General features: G+C 32.0%; 1 protein-coding gene across 4 annotated transcripts in view; it reads left to right on the top strand.

The window, feature by feature from the left end:
• The first annotated feature begins 5,156 nt into the window (after positions 1–5,156).
• Tlk (Tousled-like kinase) overlaps positions 5,157–21,139 on the top strand; it is a 42,712-nt gene continuing 26,729 nt past the window's right edge. For 2 of the 4 annotated variants that reach the window (XM_015984724.2, XM_008194483.3), the window contains exons 1-2: positions 5,157–5,587; positions 14,401–14,462. Coding sequence is in view for 3 of the 4 variants with exons in the window: in XM_008194483.3 (XP_008192705.1) it covers positions 14,432–14,462 (31 nt within the window). In the remaining variant the exon portion in view is untranslated. Of the gene's footprint in view, positions 5,588–14,400; positions 14,463–19,199; positions 19,410–21,139 lie in introns of those variants that run through there. The other 2 variants (XM_008194490.3, XM_008194510.3) reach the window with 2 other exon arrangements.

Raw genomic sequence — 21,139 nt, 5'->3', positions numbered from 1 at the left:
TAAAAAAAATGAGTAGTGTTTTTCGAAAGGAATAAATAGTGTTTTGTTTTCGTGAAAAATAATCAAGTTTATCGAAAATGCTGTAATTTTTATCTTTTTCAAGCACATTTAGAACTGAAACAGGTGATTCTGTTGGAAATCGCACAAAATATCACCTGATTGTGTCGATAATGAAACTATTTTAGCCTTTTTGCAGAGTTTTTAGAAATCTCTTATCATTATCACTCTTTCTTGACGGTTCTTTGAACGTGATTATTTTTTAAAATTTTATTTTTAAAGTAATTAAAAACTGTTTTATGGTAAACAGGAGTGAAAAATCACTAAATTTTGGAAGAAAATCTGGAGAATAAGAAAAGAAAATTATAAGCGCCTATCTCCAATGTGTGGATACAGTCCCCATTTTTCAAGAATAATAAGGTTGATGGCGTTTCTGTGCAACTTTTTTTCCTTGTAAAAAAACTTTTTCAATTTGTTTTTTGTGTATAGTTTTCTCTATTATCACTTGAATTAAAACAAAACAGCGAGTTAATCAAATTTTCAAGGTGTGCAAGTGGTGCATAACATGACCTGACAATTTTTATAAAAACTTGTTTTTATTTTTTTTTGTGGCTTGAATACAGGGTGTTGAAAAATTGGCGCACAAACTCAGTGACTCGTTGTTGAAAACCAAATGTTAATTACGAAAAAAATCTGGAAAAAGCTTTTATTTAAAATGTCATATTTAAAAAATTTGAAACTACAAACTTATTTTTTCTTATAGGAATTAATAAACAAAAGAAACAAAACAATATTTGTGGATTTCTCGTTGTTTATTAATAAATAACTAAATTTTTTTAACTATTTTTATTTTTATAATATCTGAGCATTTCTCTGGCATGTCGTCGTGAGTTGGTGCGGCAATTTTTGAACACTTTGTATTTTTACGTCTTATGAGCGTAAGCATGTTTTTGAATTAAAGAAAAATTGGTTTTCCAGTGAGTTCTTACCATAAATAGAACCGAAAAATCACTAAATTTCACAAGACTCTATTAACACAGCTATTAATTAGATCATAAATTACTAAATTTGGCCAAAAACTATGTTATTTGTTTCTTTCTTGAGTATTATTTTAGCACGATCGTATAGGTACCAATCCCAAAAACATTCACACATAACATTTCCATCATTTATACAGTCGGAAAACTAAAAAAAGAATGCTGATTTGATTTTTGTATTGTTTGATCTTTTTGGTGGCTGATTTATTAAAACAAAACAAAGTAAAAATATTATTTATTCTTGAATTTATTTAAGTCGATAAAATATTAACTAAATTTTACAAGCCTATTGTATAACTTTAATAATAAAAATGAAATAAAAACGCCATAAATAAAGTTGTAGTTGGGGTAAAATTACACTTTATCAAGGGTAATTTTTCCGACATTTTGTCCAACACTATAAACGCTCCCGCAAAATAAGCGATTTGTTAAAAGATAAAAATCTAAAAACAATCCACAGCACGTTGAAATTTTCTTCGGATGAAGTAATTAGAAGCCGGTTTGGCGCACTATTTGAACTTCGAACACAATTATTTTTGTTTTTGTGAAAAATACGCCATATAATCAACAAGTTTGTCGTAAATGCTGTAACTGTTACATTCTTCAAGCACATTATGAACTGTTAGAAATCGCTCAAAAAATCACTTAATTGTGTCGATAATGAAGGTGTTTTAGTATTTTTTAAAGGTTTGTAAAAGTGAACAAAAATCTCAATTAAAAATCAGTTATCAAAAACGATATTATTTTAATTTAATTAAGACACAAACCTAGTTAATACTGCGTTTTTTGACAAATTTTTGAACTCTTAAGTGAAGGTTGCAACTTCTAGGTATACAGGCTGTCTCAGAACTCGCGCCCAAAAAAAAGGAGAGAAATCCTCATAAAAAGACGAATAAATATTTCTAATAACAAAATTTTCTATCCTGAACGGTATTCAGAAAAGAGCGTTTTAATTCGACCAATTAAAAGTATTAAAAATAGCAGGTAAAAGTTCGGATAAAGCAAGTTGATTTAGTATTTTGACTAGTGTTTACTAGTATTTAGATAGTGATTCGTGGTAATTAAATATTCTGTTGTCTTGCTGCGGGTTCGTTATAACCGAATTTTACTGTATTTGCATTTTCAGCCCTTGAAATACAGGGTGAATTAGATAGTTTGGAATATATTTTATTACCTAGAGCTCATAAGAAGTCAAAATAACTTAACTTGCTATATGCGAATGTTTATACAGGATGTTCAAAAACTGGCGCACCAACTCAGTAGTACGTCGCTGACAAGCATGTGTAGATTATGAGAAAAATCTTAATAAAATTCCTAAACTCATATGTTTTTATGTTTCACAGTAAGTACCTAATCGTTTCCTAGTAAAACGATGAATAATCATTTTTAAATTTTCGATCAGACATTAGCAGTTTTTTTAATTTAAAAAAACTAAAATTCAGCAAAAAACTCACGAATTGTAAATATGCCAACACTGGGAATTATTTCCTAGGAAACCGTTTCAAAAATAATTTTATTTTATTTTTGATCAAATTCTATCTATGCTAGACAACGTTGCCACATATCATTTATTTAAAATTCGTTATTAACTAATAACTTTAATACAAACTGTTTTTTTACTATTTTTACCTTAAACTGGACGCAATTCTCTACCACACACCACTGAGTTGGTGGGCCGGTTTTTGAGCACCCGGTAGTTCCCGAGATATAGAGGGTTCTAGTCGCAAATGAAATTCAATTTACGGGACAGCCTTAAACTTTAACAAGGAAAATTGTAAAAAATATGATCTTTGAGGTTAGTTCTTGAAAACGTATTACATCCCTTTAAAGTTATAACAATTATAAAAAATGTAAACATTTTGCAAACATTTTTTTGTCGAAAATACCACTGAATTTTATTCTTTCAAGTGTCATCGACTATTAGCCATGCAAACTTAAAAATAACGTAGGTAATCAGAAGACACCAACCTCGTTTACACTGCATTTTTTGACAAATATTCTGACCTTAATGTAGAGTTGCACCCTCAATTCCTCAGAAAGTATAAACATTCGGATAAGGCAAGATGAGCTATTTTGACTTCTTTTGAGCTCGATTATGATCTTTCAAAATACAGACTGATCCCGAAATACTAAGTCTGTTGGCAACAGATTTGAAAGTATTTTTGTTTATAATTTGCAGCACTGCAACCGAATTTGTTTTTTTTGACATTTATTTGACGTACACTCTCACAAGATTGTTGATTTTTTGTTAGCTGGAAGAGTATGCCATTGGTATGCTTTAAAATTTAAATTCAGTATTTCCAACATACTCAGTATTTCTGGATCAGTCTGTATGTTCCAAACTATCAAATTCAGCCTGTATGTAATGCTATTTAAAATAGAAATTTAGTTTTTTTGCGGTATTTTATATTGTCTTTATATAGATAATCTATTTTGCTTATTTAAAAAACGCGGCAGCGTGTATACAGGGTTTATCGGAAATACGTGTTTTAATTTTAACAGGTAACAAAGCTCAACAAATTAAACATTTTTTCTATTTGTAATTTTTCAATGAAAAATTCGCAAGTTTACTTAAAATTTGGAAAAAGATAACATACTTCAACGTGTACCTACCTACGGGTACAAAAATAAAAGAGCCGAACTATTTTCGATGTGATAGAGACGGATTTGAACAATTTAAAACAACAATGAAAATTGTTGCTATGATTACACACTAATTATTAAACACTGACCGGATCGTTTGCACAAAAGAAAGGAGGAAAACAGTGAAATAAATAAGAATTTTGATAAACATTTTACAGAATGTATCAGAACTCACTGCCCACTGGAAAGGTGCTAGTGGTAACAGCAATAGAGATGGCAAAAATACAAAAAAAAGTAAGTTTCCAGTGGGGGAGTGAGTTCTGATACAGGCTGTTGTATTTGATGAGTTTTATTACTTGGTAAAATAACACACGTATTTCTGATACATCCTGTATATACAACTTTCAAAAGCGCGCTTTTTTTAAAGTGTCCATGGCAAGCAACATCAATAACCCATGAAACGTGAAGTATAAATGGCATTTTTTAATGATTTTTTATTATAATGTCCATCAATTCCATGACAACGAAAGGTAGGTATACTCATCTCACATTACATTATTTTTAATTAATGTAATATTAATATCAGTAATTATGACTTCAAAATGTACCAATAAAAAAAATAACGTAAAGTATTCGTGGATAACAGGTCTTTAAAACACTTGCTTTATTTCGAGCACTTCGGCTACGCCGTCGTGCTCGAAAAATCACGCGGTTTTAAAGATCTCAATATCCATTTATACTTTAATATACAATTTTTTTGTCTTTTTCGAGCGTTAACAGGCCACGTTTTTCGTCCAGAACGGTAATGATATCGCGAAATTTGTCTAACATAAACCGAACAACGAAATTATGTCAAAAATGAAGCTTTGATTTGAATTAAAAATATAATTGTTCAGCGATTTCTAGTTATAAATACAACTGAAAAATCACAATTTTTTTAAGATCGTGTTCATCTTGACCAAAAATCACTAAATTAGGTTAAAAGTCAAAACCTATATTAATTGTTTTTTTTGTGAGGTAGGAATCAGTCCTAAAAATCTTTAAGCGTACCAGTATTTATGTAATCTACATTCCTAGAAAAATGAACAAGAACTGGTTATTCGGCGATTTTATTTTTGTAATGATTGATCATTATTTTGGAGAATGATTTATTTAAATTGTTTCACCTTTTTTTTCTAACAAAACAAAATAGAACAAAAAAGAGATATTATTTATTCTTGAATTTATTTGTGTCCATAAAATATTAAGTAAATTTTACGAGCTTGTTGTATCACTTTAATAATAAAAATGAAATAAAAACGCCATAAATATAGTTGTGGTTGGGGTAAAATTACACTTTATCAAGGGTGGTTTTTCCGGCATTTTGCCCAACGCCGCTGCAAAATAAGCAATTTGTTGAAAGATAAGAATCTAAAAAAAAATTCCACGGCACGTTGTTGGTTTTTTTCGTGTGAAGTAAATAGAGGGCGGTTTCGCGCGCTATTGAGCCGGTATAATAGTTTGTTTATTTTCCCACCGTTCACAGCCGATTTCCCGACAGGCCTGTCACCTACGTCCGAACAATCCGTACTTGCTTGCTTACATCCTGCTCCTCTATGCAAAACATTACAAAGTAGATCAATCTGTGATTCTCGGTAAACGCATGTCAAGTTATTTAAGACCTTTCTCGATTATTATCAACCCTGGATGATCGGTTTCGCGCCGGATTTTCCCTGTGTGAACCCTCGGCCAGTGATTAGTGCAGTTAAAAGTGCGGTTTGTTGACCAACAAACATCCAAAATGACCGTGAAAGAAAATAATTTATCCGTAACTAGCAGGCGGTCGCCATCTTTCTCGACACTTTTTCTCTTGTAATTATTAAAGATTCACTTCGGGATTATGATGGTTTGTCTGGACTGAAGATTTGTGCCCTCAAAGTGCCGCTAATTGGACATTTTCGTTTGCGGATTCTTCACTCGACAAACTTCAGGTGAGTTCGCAAATGTCGCACTTCGGAACGGCTTCAGACCGTCTTTCTAATTCTATTACGAATTTTACAGCAATTGTGTAGCCATTACGCTCACTGGTTTTGTACAAATTCGGGCCTCAAATGTCAAAAACCAACCCTCACAGCTGTGCCCCCAATCAGTACTTTTCCTGCATATTATCGCATACATAATTCATTCCAAATCGGCGACCAATAACAACTTAATTCATGCCGGATTTACCTGTGCTCTTAAAATAACAAACCGTACGATTTATTGTTAAAGCCGGCAAAAACCTATTATCAAAGCAAAAAGATTTATTTTAGTGTGGCTGAGTGCCTTAAGTAGGCCATATTTAATTTTAGGCTGCCAGGTGTGTATTTCGTTCCTTCTATTCTCTTCATACGATTTTTGGTCCAACTGTACTCAATGTTTTAAACAAAGATGAGGTTTCACTAACCCTGAAGACACTAAAATCTGTTCAAGCTGCGCGGGGTCTGGATACGAACCGTTTTAATCTCTAATCAGTGTTACAGTTTTCTGTAGCCTCTACTTTTTTTGTGATATTTTAATGACGATACGTGTTACTACAATTTAATTGTTTATCGCTGATTTGTCATGGACTTTAGAGCCATGTGTTTCACACAATTTTTGTTATTTTCATTACAATTTAGTTCTTGTCTGCTAACGTTATAAAAAAGTCGAGTTTTTGTGGTATTTTACTTGAAACCAGTTTTTTTCCGATGAATAATTATTGCGTTAGGAAACTTGGGTGGAATAAATTTTAAAATGCAGGCCAATTGGCGAATTATAATAAATATTATTCGCAAATACGACCGTCTAGTTAACAACTTTTTAAATTACTTTGGGAGATGTTTAATTCTTAATATCGCGTGACCAAATAAATGTGTCATCGTAGTAGACTTTGATAATCAAAATTTGAAAATTGATTTGGAAAATTTGTACTGTCATCGTTTGCATTTGTGTCAAGCCGAACCAGAGTGGATTCAATGGCCCATTTATCTCATCTTGTGATATATACAGGTTATTCACCAAAGGTACGCCTGACTAGGTAAAAATGCAACACAAAATACACTTTTCAAAGGCATATGTACTGATTTCATACAGTGTGTTTATAGTTTTGGAGTTTAAACTTTATCTGATATTAGAAGAGTAGAAAGAAATAGGGTAACTAAAAAAAAAGATAATGTTTAATTTTTGAAATAAATAAGATTACTTAAACCAGTGACAGTGAAAAACGTCACTTTAGAGTTTTGGTCAAAACAGATGAAAATCTGTTTCATCTCTTCTAGCAAAATCATTTTGAAGAAGTTTGATTTGTGTTTTGTGAACTTTTGTTATAATGTGTATGTATATGGACCACAAATATTAAAATGATACATTGTTGTCATGATTGGGACTAACGATGAAACATAAGGTTATTGTAAAATGTAAAATGAATAATTACCTGTTATAATGTAAATTTTTTAAGTTCTATCACATATAAGTAGTCGTTTCAAACTCAGTATACATATTTAAAAATCAAATCACAGATGCAGTATTCTAGGTGGGATACTTTTTTCAGTTGTGACATATACAGGTTGATTCAAATGTCTAGAGCCAACTTTCGAGTGGTGATAAAGAACGTTTAATTAAGCAGAAATATTGATTCAGTTTTTTTCAAGAAATTCATTTGTTAATTTTTAATTGTTGCTTTTTTGTTTCCAACATTGTCGGATTTAATTTATAATTTATTATCGAAGTTACTAGTTAAATGTTTGGTATACCATATGACAAAAATTAATGTTCTTTCTTTCAACAAGTATCTGTGTAGTGTTGCGGGTCCTGAATTAAATTTAAGATAAAATGATCTGAAGTATCTTGGAGGTCCTTTATCACTGTGACTCAAAATATGGCCCGATATGTGTGAACACCCTGTAGAAATTGATACATTTGTTATTCGCTTTTTTCCTTATCAAAATTATTTCAAATTCAAAATATTTTCCAACTGGGAAAGAACAGATATAATTCTTGTCGTAGATGTGATAAAACATTTGTTTTCTTTTGAAAGGATGAGAAATTGTGTAGAAACTTATAATTGGAAACAATAAATTGGACAAATTGGAGTCAGGCAATAATTAGTTTAAGAACAGTAAGGTCGAGTTGTATAAAAAAATATTCTTTTTAATCTTGGTTTAAACCCATAGCGACGATTGTTACAAAAATTGTTGTTAGGGGCTTTAATCAGTATTTTAAAGCTGATTAATTTTTTATATCGACTTGAGGGCGAATAAATTAATCGTTCTACGAATATACAGTGGTGAGCAAAAAATTTTGAGCACCTTTGACATTCGGTAACATAAACATGTGTAATTCTCTATTATTTTTGGCAATGAAGTGTCAAAAGTGGCCGAAATCTTTTGCGTGCCATTGCATAATGACGTATCGTATATCAGTTCTTATAATTACTCTTATTTAATCTGTCACATTAATTTTGACAGAAAATTTTGAAAAATCAACAGTTGCATTTTTTACTTAGCAGATGTGGAGCACTAAAAGTGAGTTAACACAAACTAACAAAAAAATTTATCGTACAACTCATAAAAATTTGTACTTTTACCATTTGACAAACTGAATACAGAAAATACAATGTTTTTAAACGATTTTTATCTAGTTAATTTTGGAATCGGTTTACATGTAAAAAAATTATGACCTTCTACTCAATTGAGTGCTCTGTCAATAAATGTCAAATCTGTCCGTTGTGAAATTCAATTAATTTCTTAAAAAAATTTTGTTAAAATGCAACTAAATTGTTACACTGTGCAAGAAAACACTTTTATTTTCGAAGCTTATTTCCGAATTCGAGACTGGAATGGAGAAAAATGGAGAATGGTATATTCGGTGCCTAAATGCTTGTCATTATTTCTATAAAGCGGCCTTTCTGATTTTACATGGCAAATTCACAGACGACTAGATGAGAATCATTTAAAAACACATTGTAAAATTCTGATTTGTGAATTAGAATATTGTATTTTAAATTTTTTGAGTATTTTTGTCTTCGAAAATATTGTTTTTGTTACTTGGCAAAGTACTGTATTATGGAAAAATTACACAATATATTACTGTTGTTAAATTTTACTGAAATATCGAGGCAAAAACCACTAGACGAAGCACCCCTTTCAGAGGGTCTAGCTCTCTGACGAAGTATTTGTCGATACACGTTTTGTCTTAAAATTGAATTTTCTCCCACCTGTTTAAATTTGTAACAATAAAAAAGGACCATCCTGTATGCAGCACATAGATTAACACTTTCTTCACTTTGCATAAGCTATAAAATGGAAACTTGAGCTGATGGCCAAATTAGGGCGGCTGATTTGAAGTCTACACTCCAAAAGTATGTAGAATCAACAATCAGCTGTTAAATTTGAGGCAACAGATAAAAAGTGAAATTTTGTAAATCAGTGTTATTTGTTTACAGTCACAAATTTTCATGCTACAAAGCACAGAAGACTCTCTATTATTTGGAATAACGTAGGGTAGAAGGATCGAAATTCTGGATAAACAGGAAGTTAGGAAAAACTTTTCAAAAGCAAAGGAGCAACACATGAAAAAATTTGCAGTTAAAATGCCGTTACTGAAGATGTTTTAAGCAAGCTAAAACGCTGTTTTGAGACAAAGTTTTTCATGTTTTTTTAGAAGCAAATTGTCACTTATGACAATTATGTCACTTATAATAATTATGTTCAGAGGAGATTTTTCTAATCCTGGTTTTCCATCATTATGAGATGTTTTCGCACACTCAATGTATTTCAAATTCATCGAGATTATTCTTCAGTGTGAACATTTGGATTATCTCGGTGTCCGAGAGTTTTGGTTAGTCATTTTAATCTCTCATAAATGACGGTAATGAGAGCACAATTTATTGTGAATCTACCAAAGATTGGAATGTTGTTTCTCACATGTCGACTTACGATCATCTGATCATCTTTGTTTAATCTGTAGATATAGTTCATTTTTTTAAATAATCAACTGTCAGTGTCAAAGTTCTGTTAAAGACCTGACTGTATCACCCTAAAAGTTCATGTCCAACTATTTTTACGCTGGCTGTATTCTGTATTTGACAATTTGAACACCAGATTTGACATTTTTGAAAATTGGACGTTAGTGTTAATCGTTAATTCGTTAGGCTAAAGGTGGTCTAAAATAACTAGATGTGTTGTACGTGTTTTAAACTGGAGACAACTTGACAAATTTGGAAATTGAATTTTCCAGGTGCTTATTTTGACCATAAAGGAACCACCCGAAATCTTTTAATGGCTTTTTCGAACTCCTTGTAACTTGTATTACAGCTTTTTTACTACATTTTTTAAGTTGCCTTCACTGGTATCTGTTTGGACTAATTTTTAAAACATTTATGCCAACGTGTTTTACACCATTTATTTTGTCTTAAATTAATTAATTTTATCTTAAATTAATAATTACTAACTTTTTTTGCGTTCCTTCAGGAAATATGTAGAAAGTAGTCACATGGAGTCATGTCCCGAACGTAGGCAGGGTGACTCAAAACCGACCTCAAAACGTTCAAATTTTAGAAACATTTTTTTGGCATATGTGTCACTTAAATTATGTTTCACTCAATGAGGAGCAGTCTTTTCGTCAAAAATTGTGAGATGCCCTGCCATCTAAAACAAAAAGGTCTGCTTCTCGTGATAAATTATTCGCAATTTCTTCGAATCGGCTTTTTTCCAACAATAATTATTATTATTTCTTTCGTAACGGCTGTGAATGTTCTATTTCTTTTGTCGATTTGGTTTCGGTTCGTCAACGTTTGAATTTGGTAAATGACCTAAATCAAAATGCAAATATTTTTTCGAATTTTCGAATGTTAGGCTAAATGCTTGAATGAATGTAGAGCCTGCTTCTGTCACATTTTTTTTTTATTAACAACGTCCTTATTAGGATATTACATACCTTCGATGTTACATATTATTTGCCGTAAGTCTTACCTTACGTTGTTCGTAATCTTTAGGGCAGTTTAACGGCATAATGCTCGCGGTTTTGAGTTTATTATAAATAACATCATTATTTTGTAAAAATCTAGTTAAATAATTAAATGTTTCCTAGTCACGAACTCTTTAATCTTCACGTAACATTTTATTAGGATTTTTAAATTTTATAACATTAAAGCACAATACAGAAAGAGATCTGCTAGAGCTATGGAGGATCCAGGAATGCACGCACTCTTTTACAGTTTACACAAAATACTTTGAGCAATTGAAATTTTTTGTTTCCGAGTTTCTGGCTTAAATTTAATTGCCTCACTTCTGAGATTTAAATGAAGTCCGCAGTCACCACCCCTCCATGAAATTACAATTTGAGAAACTTATGTGTCCTTGCAAATAATCAAATAATAATCTTTTTGTGTTGGCAAATATGTAAAAAAGTTTAGTTCCAAAACTGTGGTTTGTGTGAATTATGAATAGAATAGTTACTAGAGACTGGCTATTTGGTAGGACTAATAGATCGTTGTTTGTAAATAAAAATAAAGTTAAAGTCAATATTATAATACAGGGTGATTCTCTTAGGGCCTACATTAGAAACTTTTTAACTTTAAATATAGCTAGAGCTTTAAAAATTTGTATTCAATTTAAATCGACCATTCTGAGTTCAACTACATTATTTTCAAAATGGCTGAGCTTCTGGGACTACAAAAAATTGGTACCAAGTTTGAGATTTTAAATAGTAACCACACATTTTTATTACATATTTGAATTCACCTTTTCTAGCTGAGTAAAATTTAATCAAATTGTCGGTACTTATCTGTCATAGTTTTTGACATATGTCGATTTTTTTGTTAAAATTTTCATTTGCAAGGTTTTATTACAGACATCACATCTCTTGAATCCTATGCGATAAGCGAATAGTTTTTTTTGCATTCGATAACCGAAGGTTCGGAGAGTCTTCTAGAATTTTCAAATTTGAGAACTGTTAAAATTCATGGCTAGTATGATTTTTTCAAAATGATTATCAAAAAACTGCTATAACTCTAGAACTAGAACACGGATTTTACAGTTTTTGAAAAAAATCACAAAAATGGATTTTACTTCGAAATTTTCATAGATAATTAAGTAAACTTTGCAAAATGGTCAACAATTGTCAAACTTCAATATTTGATGTAGTTTTTAGCTGGTTTATTATTGAATAAGCAATAAAACAATAGCATTTAAATAAAGTTTATTATAACTTAGTGAATTATGTAAAGTAACTCAGTCAGTCTGCCATAGAATTTTAAACTTCTTGAATAAAAGTGGTAGACAAATCGAACATTTCTTTTAATTAATAGGGTATTTTTTGAAAGTTTACTTGATTGAAAACGAAAATAATTAGCTAAAATTCAGTTTTTTGCGAATATTTCAAAGCCTGTGAGAGATAAACATAGAGGATGTTAATGAAAGTCTGCATAAAACCTGATGTTCTTTTGATTGCCATTGAATGCACAGTCATTCTATTAGAGAAAACTCTTTCAAAACTATATTTTAATCATCATTTAAAAAAAATCATAATAGCCTTGCAATTTGACAGCTGACAATCCTGAAGATTTAAGAAGACCCTTCGAACCTTGGGCTATCAAATGCGAAATAATTATTCACTTATTCTAAAGGGTTCACAAGCTGCAATATTTTAAATGAACATCTGCAAATGAAAATTTGTACAAAAAAATTGACGTATTTTAAAAACTATGACAGATAAGTACTAACAACTGGGGTACATTTTACTTAGTTTGAGAAGGTGAATTCAAAAATGCAATAAAAATAAGTAGTTAGTATTTACAATTTTTAAGTTGGCACCAATTTATCGTAGTTCGTTAGTACGTACTTATCTACTTAACAACGTTTCCAACTGGTGACAGAAGATGTGAAGATCAACAAGTAACTTTTAATCAATGTTGGCAACTTTTCTTAAAAACTACCTTTTTATTGGAAATTTCATTAAAAAATAATATTTTTCGTTGTAAATTGTTGATTACAGTTGATTACAATATAATATAGTCACTTGTTTTGTTATTTAAAAGTTACAAGGAAGACAAAAATATTCAATAATTTTGGCTTACTAATAGCGACCACAAAGAAGAATGAATTTTATTCCGAGAACTTTAGTATTCTAGAAAATTTTGTTTATTTTTATTGTCAAGTATAATTGAAATGAATTCCTGTACACATGTTTGTGTTTTTTGGTGGTTAAAAATTTGAAAATGTGTTCGGTTTTTATTAAAATTTTGCGAGAAAATACTAATCTCATTTTACAAGATTTAGACAAACGTGGTAATTAGTGACCTACGTTTGATGTTTGGAGGTATTTTATGCAAGGTGCAAAGGTAAAGTTTGTTGTCTAGTGTTTGTAAAGTAACAGGCTAGAAACTTTATTCATTGTTTGAATGAATATTGTATTAACGATAGCAAAGTCGTTTAGAAATAAATTAGCATACAATTCATTTTACTAGTTTTGACTTTGAGATTTACGCGAGTTATTCAAATGGCAAAAGTATCGTTTTGGATCTGTGGTAAGATACAGTTAAAACATCTCTGACTTGTTTAACAATTGTGGTTAAAATGACGCAAGTAAAATCCACGTTCCGAGAAATTAAATGCTTATGTGGCATTTTATATCAATGATTCTTTCAAGTAATAGTAATGTCAACCAGTGTGATGCGTGAAGAATCATACCATTGTTAATAAATTTACTTATTAATTCGTCTCGATGTAATTGATTGAATTTAAGGCGTTATTTTATCCCTCTCTTCTTAATGTAAATTTTAATGCTGGTACATTATTCAAACATCATTGACCCTATTTTGATTATGTTTTTTTCGGTGATTCATAAAATCGTCATTGTAATATTTCTAGAATTCCATATAGAAATAGATTATTCCGATGGATCAACAAATGTCATACACGGTGTCCCAGTTAAGTCTTTCTGTATTAATTACTGTGTTATTGACCAACAAAAAGCAAAATATTTTACCTTACTAATCCCAGAACACATCTTAAACTCTTGGGGTTATAGTTGTTAAAAAAATTGTAAAAAGTGCATTACTTGAATAATAAAAAAAATAACAGAAGGGTGTGTAGAACATTTTTTTGATTGTTGAATATTTTTCATTGTGTAAACGATTGTACTCTAATGAAATGAATTTTTAATTACGGTTTGTTTATTGAAAAGTTGTTGAGAGATTTTTGACGTTTGGATCGTTTAATCAGTAACTGAATCATATTTTGACTTATCAGCAATTGTTTATCCAAGATTTAACCCGGATACTTACAGTTTTTTGTTATGAATAACAAAAATATACAGTGAAGTAAGAACATTGCAATCATTCGAGGAATTTACGTGTGCAAATAATGGTTTGTTGGAGAGTTTTATATTTTGTATATTAATTATTCACAAGTCTCTATTAAAAATTGAATCGATATAATAACCATGTGGGGAACTTTTTCTAAAGCTTAAATTCTAATTATATTTACGTAGTAGATTGAAAATTCGATTTCTGCTTAGTTCAAGGTACGAATTGGTTTCATTTATCGATATCATTCTCCCCCAAAAAAGTCTGAAATTGGAATCAATTGAGCAAATCATTGTGACGGCTGAACCCACGCATATTCTTATAGCGAACATGAACTGTTGATGTGCGTTTAGTCCCATCTCGTGTTGAAAATTGAAAACTCTAATTAAGGATATTTTTTTGATTGTGGAAAAAAGGTTAAAAAAAATTCGACAAATGTTCAGAGAGGTTGACATTTTTCTTTTCTTTTGCTTGCAGGTTCGAATGGAGCGCCAACGGAAGTGGAGGCATGGCAGATAACCGGTGTTTCTCTGGAGGCGGTAAGTTGGACTTAAAATTAGATTTTATTGATTGAATTGCGGTTCGAGAATCTTTTCCAAGCTTCTACGGTAAACTGTGCCCAACCAGAGAAAATGTATTCACAAAGTTATTGTTGTTATTTAACATAACGTTATCATAATAAGGCAAATTATTTATAACTCCACTGAGATAATACGTGGAAAAATTATTTAGTAGGTAGCACATGGGAGTGGGCCGAACATTAGTAAAATTTTCGTTGTCCTTCCTCTGGGATGCTTGTTTTAACCGGGTTTATTTTTTCCGTTTGTTCGCTTTCTCGGCGTTTATGGATTTTTTTAAAGGTGACGATACTTGACCTTTAGGTAGAGCTATGCCATGGTTGTGCGAAACCCATCGATATTAAATATTTTAAATTCTAGTGGCGCCTATGACCTTGATGTAAAACTGGGCGAATTGAAAAATTAAAACGTACGATGGTCGCTCTGCGCACCCATTTTCTGGTGTAAAATGATATCTATTTTACCGCGAATTGGTTTTGTTCAATCAGTGGCGAAATCTAGCGTCGGAAAGTACAACTGCAAACGGAATCTTTGCGTTTAAACCCAACTTTCGTATTGTTTGCATCAAACCATCAAATCCAGGCATCTGTAACGGTGAACAGAGAACGAACGTGAACCCTAAATTCGAGCTTTTCAACGAATGCGCAGTTATTTTCTAACGGAAAGCTAGAATTTTTATGATTTTTTACAAACATTGATTTGCTTCAAAATTTGTATTCATTCCTGTAAATTACAAGGCAGATTTTTGTCTCACACAGAAGGAAAATGTGCTCTAGCTGTATGTCAACTCGTCGACATTTTGTGTCCAAATTTGCCATGTAAAAATCAGAAATAGATTTAGGTTGTGGATTTGTAAATAGCATTTCTGACGTGGATACCTGTGTTTATTTTCTAATTTTTGTTCTAAATTTAGCTTCAGAATGACTAAGAGTCAGTGGTGGTTTAAATTATTTTTTATAAATTGTTAGTGGAAAAAAAACTAAAAAATTAAATTTATATTCGATCTATGTTTCTTTGTTTCTTTGTTTCTAGTGGATCGTATAAGTTGTAAAAGTACGATATTCGAAATAGTTTTTGCCTAGTTTTTGTTTTCTATATTTTTATACAGCGTGCCATAGTAGTTGTATAACTTGATCTTAAAAATGTATCAATGTTTTCCGTTTTTCTTGAAAAATATTCGCAAATGTTATGGTTAGGTTGCAGTCTTTTTACACTTTCTGTACCAATGTATTTTTAGATATTTTTTTATATATTTTTATGAAATGAATGAGTTTTTTGATTTTTTCGGTTTTTGTACATTGAAGTTAAGGTCGAATTCGATTGTTAAGATTCTTTATGCTGTGATACACAATACAGTTTCTGTTTAGTAAAAGTAAAAATTTAAAATTTAAGTCCCCATTCATAGATTTTGAGCTTCTAAAAGAGAGTAGCAGTTATTTTTCAATTTACTCTTTTGACAATTATATTGACTTTTAATAAAAAATAACCTATAAATGTAAAGCTGCCAACGAAAATTTAAATTTTCGGGACCATAAAATTTCAGTTCAAAAGAATTTTTGAATTCGAGTTAAATTTAAAGTTTTGGCATCATAGCAATGGGGGTTTCCAATTATAATTTTTTTATTTTTTAAAGTGAAAGTTCAATGCAATTCTGTGAAATTGTGAAATTTTAGCGGTCAAACCTTTTTATAAATGCTCTAAAAAAAGTTGTAAAGCACAAGGCGGAAAAGTTGCGAATTCAAAGCGATGTCTTATGACGACTTAAGACATGGTTGAGTTTGTGCGGTACAAAGGTTTGTTGTCAATCTCTCAATTTAATTATTTTTTTTAAAGGCTTGAAAAATTAAAGAAAGCGACGCAAGATTACCTTAACATATACGTTTTTACATTTTACACCTAATACTATGCATTGGACATAGTAATTTGTTTTTAATTTAATTTTCTTGAGCAAATATTCTTTGTAACAAGTTGAGATTTGACAACGTTTCATGTTTCTTTAATTTTATTAGTTCAGTGGTTTGCCGCCGAAACAGTCAAGTTTAAAATGGTTAAGGTGCAAATTTGCTTTTTCATATTTTTTTTGTAGGTGCTATTGATAACTTTTTCTCATTTATTTTTTTAGATTCATAGATTATGGGGTACGTACTTTGAATATGTATTCACAAATCTTTATTCTACCATGTATTAGAAACATCCATCGTTATTATATTTATTTTTAAACTACCATCATGATAACACCTATTGCTATAAAACCCAAAAACATAAAACAATCACCCATTATAAAATAACGCAAGAACAGAAAGATAAACTTTAACTTTCTTTTTTCTTCTTTTTATATTCTTTAATTTGTTTATACTTAACAAATGATAAAAGAGTATACAAAAACAGTAAACAAAAATGTCATTTGTCATTAAAAAAAATAGACCTGTTCGTTTTTTTTTCAAATGATCCATAACAAAGTTATTAATTTTATACGTTACTTTTGGTCTAGCCCACAAATGTACTATAACCTATAAACTATAACAAAAATGAAGCAATCGTTTTCTTTTTTATAAATAGTAGAGGTACTTATTACTATTCGTTTGGTAAAGTTATACCAAAACTATTTTTCAATTACACTAGTTGTGAGGGTTTACTTAAAACTTAAAATGGAAAACCAAAATGTTTCATCAGTCGTATTTTTGGGTTTCCACAGTAAACATTACCTTGGGACTTTCTATTGCCCATTCATCACGTTTCACAATATATGTTCTATGTAAAATAGGGGATCTTTTTTGGATTAACGCAAAGTCTTTTTGTAGCACTTTTTTTTACACAGAAATGAAGTGTTGTTTTTACCCATTGGACTAAACTGCAACGATGCTAGTGTGAAATGACTTAAAATATATCTTCTTAAATTTTTTTATTTCAAATATAAAAATAATTGATTTTTTTATTTCTTGTTTGGAGTTTATCTTGTCTTGTTTGTAATTTGATTTTTGTTTCCACTAAAGATTTTCTAGAGGTATTATATAATTACATAGTACTCAAAATAATATTCCTATATACTATAGACCACTAAACTATAGTTTATTGTAACACAAAATCTTTATATGATAGGGAGTTTTGGCTGATTTACTTCATTAAAATAACTTCGAAACTAGGTTAGTTATAAAAAAAAGTTTAAAATTGGTTTAATTAGATTTTCGTTTCACTGATTTATTATACATAATATGTAATTATTCATTTCATACCATCAAAATAATATTCTTAAGACCACTACTTTAGTTCAAACTCAAAATCTTTACGTGATGAGAGTTTTGGCTGATTTACTTCATTGAAAAAAGTTCAGAACTAAGTAAATTTATTACAGTTATTAAAAAAGTTTAAAATTGCCGCCTAATGTTGTCACAGACTGTGGACATTTTTTTGTGTCCAAAACTTTAACAGTTGGTATGAGATTGCTTGACCAGCTCAATGATTTGAACTGGACCTTAGAGCATGACCTGAGTTCATCGACACCGAGTTTATGTATTTTCAAGAAGGAAAAGTACGTAAAATAAACCTCTATAGTAGGTACAATGTGAATCTAATTTTGCAGAAAGACCAGTAAATTTTAGTAATGAAATGTTGGATGTTTTTGCGAAAATAAATCTTTTCCCTCCTTGATTCGCAGTTAAAATCGTTGTTAGAGTTGTCATTTTTACGCTTATAGTTTTACGAGGTCTTTTATTACGCCATTTGTTGGAGGTGTGACGATTAGAGGCCGGCCGGATGGTCCGGCATAAAACCGTCTATCGGATATTACCGTCACCAATTTTAATTGGCTTTGTTTGTAAAGAAGTTGGTCTTTTTAGTATGCCTTAAGAGGAGATGATATCTATGGAATTCTGCAGCTTTTGCCGTTCGTTGGCATCGCCGCCCGTTTTGGTGGGAAAAGCGAGCGAGTGCAACAAGTGTTTGCGATCGCGATCGATGCACTTCAACACTGGAGCCACCGTGTTCTTGTAGCAGGGTCACTTTCTGTTCGAATTTTCGACCGAACGAACACCTGTCATCGTCGCCCTCTATTGTCGGTCGAGTTGATTGACGAAAATCAAAATTACGTCCCGCCACACTCATTCGGATGAGTTGATTTCATCGAGGAGTTGTGTGTGCGCAACAATTACGAGCGATTTATAAAGTGGGAGAGGCGAGATGACGACCGTATTGGTATTTAAAAATAGAAGCGAATATTCGTATTTTTAGTTTTTTAATGGCTCATTTTCCGAGTGTTGAGGTGGGACGACGGTGGCGAGTTTAGAGTCCTCTGCGCATAACAGCACACCGAACCTATTAGCCGGTGTGAAGCACTCATCACGACTGTTTTGCGCTGTTGTCACGTTTTCATCGTCGATTTGAACGAAACTCAACTCTGGTTGCATCGATCGCCCTCACAACCGTCTCCGATTAAAATATCATCGTAAGATTCGACAAAAGAAAAGGATATGTAGAGAGAACGAAGCCAATCGCGTTGGGTTTCAGTTCGTTGAAAAACTACTGAGTCAATAAGTTTTAACTTTATCGCACTTCATTGTGAAACATTGAAAAAATTAATCATAATAAAGTCGTAACTATGTGTCCTTTTTTCGTATGTGGTTAAGATCGTGAATAAACGCGAGGAGGGTCGGTTATTATCGAATGATTTCAGCCGTTGTTGATAATGGTGTTCTAACCTCCGTCGGGGTCCATCAAAACCGAGTCGAACAATGACAGTATAATAAAAGAGTGGAAAGTTACTCGTGCCTTATTTTTGTGCGTAGGATAAATGTGTCCTTGTAGATATTTTTATAACGTATTGATGGAAATTATTCGGCATAGTTACCGTAAAATATCTTTTAAATAAGCAATACGTCGACCAAGTCGTGGTTATGCTGCAATATTACTCAGGTATGAATATTTTTTACTCATTTCGACCATAATTATTAGTCACATGTAGGTACCAATCGTTCTAAAACAATCTCAACATTCATTCCTCATTTTTGGATGATTTCATAAAATTGGTGACTTTATTATGATTGGTACTTTATCATTGAGTACTCGATTCGATGCTTGATAAGATTAATTTAACCTAAACCACTCAACATTTTAGTAACGTAGCGAATAGTTACATACAAGTGAACCTTGAACATTACTTATTTTTGATTTTTCGTTTAGGTGTACGGAAAATTATAAAGGTGTTTTAAATGAATTTGTAGTTTAGTTGGTACACTATCTTATTTACTGAATTTTTTTGGTACAACGTAAATTAGTGAAAGTTGCCATTCTCAGAACTGATACGTAATGGAATTGCAATGGGTGGCAGAGAGTTACTCAGTTCTAATTGTGTCGATTTGTGCGTCTGTTTTTTTTTTACGTTGATCCTGCTTGTTTCCAAGTTGATGTATTTGTCGAATTTTCTGTACAGGTAGAAATTCCAATTATAACTATCCGGGGAATCTACCTAGATACCTGTACAACCTTCAACGCTAATTTAAGGTCTAACTTCGAAAGCGATAATTCATTTGTGTTATCTAAATAATTTTGACTAATTTCTTACGAAATGTTTTTTTATAGAATATTTGATTGGTGGAAGGGTTGGTGAATCAATAATCATTGTTGGAAATGTTGACTGTGGCTTGTCAGTCTTTTCAGAGACAAAACATTTGTGTTTGGTATACACCGAGAGTTGAACTATGTGTTTCATTAAGCTTCTTCCGGAACAGACTCGTAGCATAGACGATCTGCGGGGTGTTATCGTGGAATTATTGCGTCGCAGACCAACTTCACCGTCGAAGTCGTAGAACGAAAATCAATAATATATTATACATTTCTTTCGTATAGTTGTGTATACTTGGGCGAAAGTCGGTGTAAAAATGGTGGATGCGCCAGAAGATTTGTCCAAATTGGGTCGAGATATTAGCTGTGATTGTGCGTTATCGAACAATTAATTACGTTGATGTTCTCCGACTTGAATGGAATTTGCGCAGTGCGTCGTTGAAGTCGGATAGAGCCCCCAGAGAGCTTTAAAAACCTGTGAACTTAAACGGAGGTGGCGTGAGAGCGCGGCAAGCCTCGAATGTTCTCCCTGTTGAAGTGTGTTAGGAAGAGGTGTCCTGGCGGGCGTGCAGATGGCGGGATTGAGTAAATTGCACTTGGACTCCCTAGCAGCTACATTGATCCGCCTCTGACTGCTCTCTCATCTGCCCTTCTCGATTCTCTAATGACACACACGGACTTTTGGTATTTTATGGGCGATAATTGCAAGGAATTTGGATGCACATGGCGAATCGGTCATTTCGTGTGTTTTTTGAGGGTCGAAGTGGTTAACCCTTCGAGTTTGTTTTCGCAGCAGTAAAACGTAATCGGAGACTTTTGGTGGGGTTCCGCTGTTTGGATGTTGCGGTCGTTTTGGCAGACGACAAGTAAAAGGCATACGCCCAGGGAATTGCACGCATATTTCCGGCGGTTTCGTCTTGGGTGAAGTATCTAATGTGCGACATTTTCACCTAGCCGTCGGTGTAGGGAGTACATATGCACAAGGGCGATCGCGGAATCGATATTTCACTCGGATAGAGCCTGGCGTCGGCGGTCGAGGACGTGTCCCGATGGATTCGGAGAGTCACATCTTGCTTCTGCTG

The sequence above is a fragment of the Tribolium castaneum genome, chromosome 2 (genome assembly GCF_031307605.1).
Source record: "Tribolium castaneum strain GA2 chromosome 2, icTriCast1.1, whole genome shotgun sequence".
In the NCBI taxonomy this organism is placed as follows: Eukaryota; Metazoa; Arthropoda; class Insecta; order Coleoptera; family Tenebrionidae; genus Tribolium; species Tribolium castaneum.
The sequence above is the reverse complement of the archived record's forward strand: the minus strand, read 5'-3'. Positions and strand labels throughout refer to the sequence as shown.